The 8,593-nt window shown below is 30.1% G+C and overlaps 1 protein-coding gene across 1 annotated transcript in view; it reads right to left on the bottom strand.

The window, feature by feature from the left end:
* The window catches only part of LOC105461568 (lipase member M-like), a gene marked incomplete at its 3' end in the record, with an annotated part of 9,659 nt that extends 3,597 nt beyond the window's left edge, over nt 1–6,062 (bottom strand). The window contains exons 1-3 of the mRNA XM_011708069.1: nt 5,473–6,062; nt 5,077–5,380; nt 1,420–1,618 (exon numbers count right to left, since the gene is read on the bottom strand). Of these exons, the coding sequence (XP_011706371.1) occupies nt 1,420–1,618; nt 5,077–5,271 (394 nt within the window). The remainder of the gene's footprint in view (nt 1–1,419; nt 1,619–5,076; nt 5,381–5,472) is intronic.
* Nucleotides 6,063–8,593: the final 2,531 nt, after the last annotated feature.

Genomic DNA, 8,593 nt, shown 5'->3' with positions numbered 1-8,593 from the left:
AATATAACGCTTTTATATATCCATCTCCTGGCGTTTTTTAGCACGTTATAATCGGCCATTTTGTGTCCGCCATATTGTTGCAATAATTTTATTGTTGTTTTGATCATATAATATCACGATATTGTTAAAAACACAACAGTCATAATGATTACTGCATTTTTTTAAGTAAATTTGCACAATATTGTAATATTTCGATCTTTCGGCCGCCATTTTCGATACCGCCATCATGAATTTCGAAATAAGTATGTATACGTTTTAAAATTTAGAATTCATGGACGCGATATTTTGACTGCTCAAGACCATCTTATAATGTCGTTTCGATGTGAAAATATTGATTAAAAAAAAAAAATTTGTGTAAAAAATCACGGTTTTTTTTTCCAAAAAATCGGCTATAACTTTTTTGAACTTTATTTTTGATAAGTTCTGATGGCAGATCCTGAAAGAGCAAGAAATTTTACATAAAAAATGATGTTGCTTGAATTTTTTCAAGGCCATTAAAATAAAAAATAAAGCCACTGAAAATTGTTCAAAAAATGTGTCCGCTTGGACGTTATGTTTCCACAGTTTGCTTATAAATTGTATCATTAATTATTATATTTTTCATGTTAATTTTTTTATATAATTGTGTTACTTTCTAACATATTTATTTTATGTTAAGTACGTTTGTATTTTATTCATTTATTAAGATTTTAAAACGCCAACAATGGTACAAAGCAGATCTTGGTGCTTCCATATTAGTGTAAATCTTACAATTTTCGGTTTATATAACACCACGTGGCCGCAAATCGCGTATAGATGCAAATTATAATTTATTTTATGTCGCGAAGTTGAGAGGGATTTCACAGGACTTGATGCTTTGAGCATCGATTTTGGATTGCCTTTGGTAATTTAATTGTAATATTATACATACTACTTGGTTCGGAGCTACGGAGATGCACGCGATTTGCGGCCACGTGGTGTTATATGAACCGAAAATTGTAAGATTTACACTAATATTATATGGAAGCAAGATCCGCTTTGTACCGTTGTTGGCGTTTTAAGATTTCAATTGTTAATTAATGTTACACGGTCTTTTCTGATACTCATTTATTCATTTATGTTAAAATTTATGTTTTAAAACACATTATTTTTATGTTATTTGTTTATTTACTCATAAATTGTATTTTTTGACATTAAAAAGTGTTGAATATTAATTTAATTTAACACAAAATATTTAAATAACATTTACATATATGTTAAATTAATTAACACTTGAATATGTTAAAAATGTTAACAGAAAATTTTAACGAGGACTTCAGTAGATCATTTCTAACACACATACAAAAATTTTTTACTGTGTAATAATGATAAAGCAAATCTAAATTTGATTAACATATTTATTAATAAACATCAACGCATCATGTATTGACAATCACTCACCAAGATCCTTGCCAGGACCAAGCAACACCCAGGCATCAGATGTGACTAAAATAGCATGTTGGAGGAACACAACTTTTCTTCTTTGTTGACTCTTAGATAAAGGACTTCCTGATATTCTGTGTATTACCAAGTTGTAACCATCTTCTGTTGTGACGTAATGCTCCTCGGCGGGGTACCCATATCTCTCTACTAAACCGATCTACGCAATCATATAGAATGTGAAAGAAGATTTTTTAATGATTGTAAAATATTAAAAATTTTGTGTAAAAAAGGCAATTTTGAGAATATTTTGAAAGTATTGAAATTTTTGAAAGTATTTTGAAAGTATATTTGAAAGTATCTATTTTTATTTCAAAATCAATTTTTTTTAAATATCCTGTAATTCAGAATGAATTAAGAGCTTTCTTTTACAGATGTTTTTTTACTCAATGTTCGGAGTTTGAACAAAATTATATTAGTAAATATTATTACTCTCAAAAAAACTGGGCCATTAAATTTTAATTCAAATTTTTAATATTTTTTAATAGTTTAATAATTCTATGAAAAATCATCGTATTGAGATGAACCTAAGCTCAAATTAAAGCTTAAAGCAAAAAATTTTTTTCTATTTCTAAAAAACAGTGAATTGGCGGCATTATGAATGAAAGCTTGTGGCAAGGAGATTAACCTAAAAATGGTAGATACATAAATTAAATGTTATTTGTATTGTGGCGGCGCGCTTACGTTACGGCACGCGCGCCGGGCTCGCGCGCCCGCCACGTGACGAGGGTAGTGCGCGGCGCCACCACTAGGTGCCGCAGGCGCCACTACTTTTCTTGTAATTAAAAATCGCCCACGCCTGCTATATCTATGGCTCCGTGGGTGGTCTCCGGCACGTTCTTCTGCTCTCAGAGTGGTGTGAGCTTGCTTAGGCCATCACTCTGAGAGTATTTTGAAAGTACCCGTACCAGCAGAGCGAGCTCAGCTCTCCGAATTCGGAAGGAAGCGGGAGTCCCGGCCTTCCGATTCGGAGTATCCTCAAGGGCAAGCAGAAGAACATGCCGGAGTCGCCGGAGACCACTCACGGAGACATAGATATAGCAGGCGTGGGCGATTTTTGATTACGAAAAAAGTAGTGGCATCTGCGGCACCTAGCGGTGGCGCCGCGCACTACCCTCGTCACGTGGCGGGCGCGCGGGCCCGGCGCGCGTGCCGTAACGTAAGCGCGCCGCCACAGTATTATACAAATTTATATTACAAAATATAAAAAAATTATTTAAAATAAAAATGTTTCTGCACGTATTTGTTCGATGCATTTTTTCTCAACATGCTACAAAAAAGAACTTGAATATTATGGAGATTATTTACCAACAACAGTCAAGAGTCTTTTGCCTGATGCTTTTCCTACAGAGAAACCTCACATTTTTAATATTGCGGAAAAAATGCTGATTGGCGGATATATTAATATGGCCAGCTACTTGTTTCACCATTCTCATTGGTTAATCTTCTTCATGCACAAGAGCACACCTTTATCTTTATTACACCATGCTGTATACGTTCGCTTTATTATAACTGCTATGGTGAGAAAAAAACGGAAATGAACATCGAGAATCGAGGCGGATCGATGCAGAATCGATAATAAATTAATGGCTTTTTAATATAGTTCCTAGCGCGTAAATTAAATATTATTTTTTACTATGCCAACATCGATCATTTTTCTACAATTTTTTTTGACAAAGTTATAGTGTTTTAAAAAGTGTTACAAAACGGGCTATTTTTTTCTAGTCTACCCAATATAACTTATAGAAACAAATTATTGTAGGAAACTTGATAAAAAAGGAAATTAAAATTTAAACTTAAAATCTTAAAAATGCTTTAAAAAAATAAAATCTTTTTAATCTCTTGTAAGTGTGTACTTATGCATATGTTCTGCTCTCGGCGTTTGGGCATACTGTTAATCAAATGTCTAATTGTTTCTTGTTCTAAATTATTCCATTCCTTCTGCAAGGTGTGGTAGAGTGCCTTATTGATGCACAATAATGCAAGACCACAAGTCGCACGAATAGTGATCGATTTTTTAAACGATTTAAACATACAGCAAATAGTGTGGCCAGCTATGAGCCCAGATATAAATCCTATAGATCCCATTTATGGGATATATGTTGAAACGAAAAGTTAGAAAACATAATGTTCAAATTTTAGTAGCACTCCGCCACGCTTTGCAAGAGAAATGGAAAAATTGAGAACAAGAAACAATTAGACATTTGATTAATAGTATGTCCAAATGCCGAGAGCAGGACACACACATGCATAAGTACACGCACGCACTTATATGAGATTAAAAAAGGTTTGATTTTTAAAGATTTTTAAGATTTGAAGTTTACATTTTAATTTCCTTTTTGGTTTCCTACAAGTTTCCTACAATAATTTGTTTCTATAATTTATGTTGAGTAGACAAGAAAAAATAGTCCGTTTTGTAACACTTCTTTAAAATTAAGAACGAAAAACGCCAACACGATTAAAACGAATCTTGGTGCTTTATCATTTTTATTTTTAAAATGTGAATCTTACAATTATTCGGTTTCAAGTACTGCACTGCGCGGCCGCAAATCGCGTGCTTCTATACACAGCTCTGTACCGAGCATTAAACGTAATATTACGTTAAATTGCCAAAGGCAATCTAATAATCGATGCTCATAGCATCTATTAAAATCCTGTAACAATAATATATTGCGAAAAATATTACCTCAGCCGGAATTCGAACCTGGATCTCCCTATACTATCTGGGCGGGCGTTCTACCTGTTAGACTTTTTTGTAAAAATACTATAACTTTGTCAAAAAAATCGTAGAAAAATGATCGAAATATGAATTTGTTAGGAAATCAATGAGTTTGAAAACTTATACATTTTTATGCTAGGCAGCCAACTTCCCTGGAGCAGCGCAATAATATAAAAAAAATTTTTTTTTATTTTTCTAAGGCTGTGTTTTCAATGTCTGCCATTTTATAAAGCATTTTTTGGAACACAATTTGATTTTCTTAGTTATTAAGGGGAATGTTCAAGTTTTAATTTGAGCTTATTGTTAGATTCATCTTGATACGATGATTTTTAGAGTTATCGCTATTGAAAAATATTAAAAATTTGAGCTAAAATTTAGTGGCCCGGTTTTTTTGCGGGTGAGTACATATAACTACTAATTATAAAATATTTTGTTGTATTAATTATACAATCAATACAATAAGATGTTTGTTGCAATAAGTTTTTTACAATGTTTTAGAATTCTTGTAGCATCATTATTGAACATTAATTTGATGTAATTAATATATGGCAGTATTTCAACTTTTTAAGTTATGATTTTTGAAGACCGACAATAATAGGCACGCAGTGACAGCTGAAATTTAAAAACTAAAAACTAAAAACTAAAAATATTATGGACAATCAACATCTGGCTTTGGCCGAATTTGGCTCTTTTTTCTTTATGTTGTATAAATATACAATGTTGTATAATTTGTCTGAAATATTGTTAAAATGTTTTTTTATTACAAGATTCTTTAGTCTATATTTTTTAACTAAATATTATTTTTTAAAGTGTACGCCTTTAAAAGAAATACATATTAAAAGAATAAATATATATAATATAATTAATAAAATATTAGAAAATAATTTTGGTGTACTTACAAAATCCAATGTGGTTACATTGTTCACTGTTTTGGTTTCTTCTGGCTTTCTTACTCTCACTATACCTGGATCCTTAGGAAACACATATTTAACTATTGCTTTTCGAAAAAATTCTAAGTCTCCCATGAAATTTACTTGTCCTTCTAGTGACATTATTGTAAGCATAAATATAAAGGAAATAAGTTTCATGTACATTCTTATTATGTTATCGATACTCGGAATTGTAAACTATAACTTGTAAGTATCAATAATATTATTTAATATAAATTTTATTGGACTTCTCTTTATTCACATTTCAAGAAACCTATAAATGCAATTAGTATTAGTTTATTTATAATATATTTATATATGATATATATATTTTTTAAAATCAACGTGTAAATTGTATATACACACATGTACAACGTAATATATCCATGTAAATGCGAATATGAGAGTGCATATTACATTTCTATATTTTTTTTATTCTTCTGACTTTATAATGTTCATGAAATATGTACTGGAAATTTAAACAGACAAATTATAAAATTTAATATAGATGCAATAATTCGTCTGTTTTTTATTCTGTTGTATCTTACAGATTTTATCTTTGTAGACTTCATAACACGTATTTTCTAAAGTCTTCTAGGTTTTTTAAGTATCTTTTAACAATTCTCTCTTATTTATTAAGTTATTACTTATTAGCAACATTTATGTTACAAATATTATTAATAATTTAATCAAGTACGTTTTATTAGAAAATGAGGAAATAAGAGCTATTGTATATATGTTCTGTAACTTACATTGTCTATCATTTTTCATATATGTCTCATATTAACGTATTGTACTCACCAATAAATTTAATTAAAATATCTTAAACTGACTGTCAAACTAGAAACTTGAACTCTCAGCAATAAATTGTTCCATCTCTAATGTGTTCTAACTTTAAAGTCTGAAAACATTAACTAACATAAGTATTAGTTACAGCGGATAAGTTAAAACTATTATACAACATTGAACGTGTTGCGCTCTAACAAATATATTAGCGAAAACACAGTAATAATTAATCATCTTGCCAAGATTATGTTGAACTTTACGACACTTCACTGGTATACTTGAGACAATCTTTTATCTAAGAACATAAATTAAAGGTCGACTTCAATTCTTGACAAATAGTCGATCATTGTCTGACAGTCACTGAATCATCATAAATGATAACAAAAACAAAAAAATCTTGATTTTTTATTTTTAGATTTTTAGATAAGGAAAGGTTTAACAGCCTAGAAACGAGTAACAAATCCGATTTATTTATAGATAAATAAATAAAATATCCTTTAATGTCATACTACTTCACAGAGTCTTTATCAGTTTATGAGATAAATAATTTTAATCATTAGAATTAAGTAAGAGTATAGTACCAAATGAAAGTTAAAGGGATGATGTCTAAAAGGAAAATTATTATAACGCATTAAAGGGCCTATCTAATAAGTCAATTATAAAATTAAAATTAAAAATCAAGTTTTATCTATCTTATAAACTGATGAAGACTATGTGAAGTACGGAACGTTTTATGCTTTTATTATATGATATTAAAGAATATTTTATTTATTTATTTATAAATCTATTGCTCGTTTCTTGGCTGTTAAACTTTTCCTTATTGTCTTGCAATACACGAGCTTGATTTTTAATTTTATTTATTTTTATCCAATGTTTTCTTGTTTATTGTTGATGTAAATACCCAGCAAACATAGTGACGTCAAAATGACGCCAAAAATTGGTGATTACTGGTCAAGTGACGTCAGATGACCAAAAATAATCGTATATAAAACGTCTTTTTTATGACGTTTAAAAACGTCATAATATCGTTAATTTTTAATCATTTCTATAGACAAACTTGTAAAATAATTAAAAATATAAAAATATTAATTTTTGTTGTTATAGAATACAACTTTAGTAATACAACAAATTTAGTATCATTAATAGTGGTTCAAATACATAATATAGTTGTTACATTAGAAGATCAAATTTATATTATTGGAAAACAATTTGTTGAATATTCAGATTTACATTCTTATTCATGCAAATCTTCTGAATTAAACATTAATTCTATCACAAAAAATTTATTAAGATATAAACTTTGGCCACTTAATAATTTCTTTAGCAAATGCATTGTTTATCCTTTTAATAATACTTCTTATGTCGTTTTCTATAATTTACAGTATAATTAATTAATTAATTATAAAAATTAAATTGGTTCTAAAAATATAAAATATATTATTTTAAGTTTTTTATGTATACATATAACATGCAAAATATGTATTGATATGTAAAAAAGGAGCCATCGGATGTGCCGTGCATAAGCGCGCGAATTTCAGCCGCTAATATTGGTTAACTTAAATCCTTTATAATTTGAAAAGTATTATAGCTTCGATATTTTTGTATTAGGATTTTTGTCTTAAAATTATCTTAGGAACACGTTCTTAATAGGAAATCCGGTAGAGGTGGGACACCCTGTATATATATATATATATATATGTATATGTTTGTATATGGATAAAATATACTTTTTATTTTATTTATGAACGGTGTGCGATCCTGAGTCTCCCATCCGCTAATCAACCGGCTTTTGGAGCTTTTAATCATGAGAACTCCACGATGACATCCTCAGTTTCGAACGACGGTGAATGCACGCTGAAGTACTTGAGTGGTGTTATACTGAAGATGGCTCGAACGAACTCGAAACGTTTGTAAAAGTTATGTATTAGTTAAGTGAATTATATTATTGACTAATACAAGCCGTTCACATATGTATTTGCGCATTATTTACCGCGCCGACTCCTAACAGCCCATTTTTAAACACATTATTTAAATTTAAGGAGTCCTTGTTACTTTAAGTCTATTTTTATAATTCTGTACGTTTTTAAGACGTCATTAAAACATCATAAAAAGATCCAAAATAGTTATAAATTCACGTCTTTTTAAGGTCCTAAAATGTCGTCATCGGTCCGTGACATTAGTACGTTTTTTTCTCGTCATGTTAACGTCATTTTATTGGTCATTTTTGGTCATTCTCTGACCAAATTTTGACGTCATTTTGACGTCATTTTGACGTGTGCCTGTTAGCTGGGTATGCGATGAAAACTTTACATGTTTTTGTATTTCTCTGACTTACATTGTCTGTCATTTTTCATACTTATTTTGTATTAAATGTACAGTGCAGTGCAATAATTTGCGTGGTCATAGATCCAGAAAATTATTGCATTGCACTGTACAAGCGAATAAATATCGTCGGCAAATCAACCCAGAGAACATGTATGTCTAAAAGACGTTCGTTAGACGTCTGGAAAGACACGTTTTTAAGACTTGACTTAAAGACGTCCCAAAGACGTTTTCTTGACAAACGTCTCTTTTTAAACGTCTAGCGAATGTCTTTTTTAAAGACGTTTTTAAGACATGACTTAAAGACGTCATAAAGTCGTCTTTCAATCAAGTCTTATGGACGTCTCTTTTAAGACATCTAGCGAATGTCTGTTTTAAA

This window comes from Wasmannia auropunctata, unplaced genomic scaffold (genome assembly GCF_000956235.1).
Source record: "Wasmannia auropunctata unplaced genomic scaffold, wasmannia.A_1.0 LD283999.1, whole genome shotgun sequence".
In the NCBI taxonomy this organism is placed as follows: Eukaryota; Metazoa; Arthropoda; class Insecta; order Hymenoptera; family Formicidae; genus Wasmannia; species Wasmannia auropunctata.
Note: the sequence above shows the minus strand (reverse complement) of the source record. Positions and strands in the feature narration are given on the sequence as shown.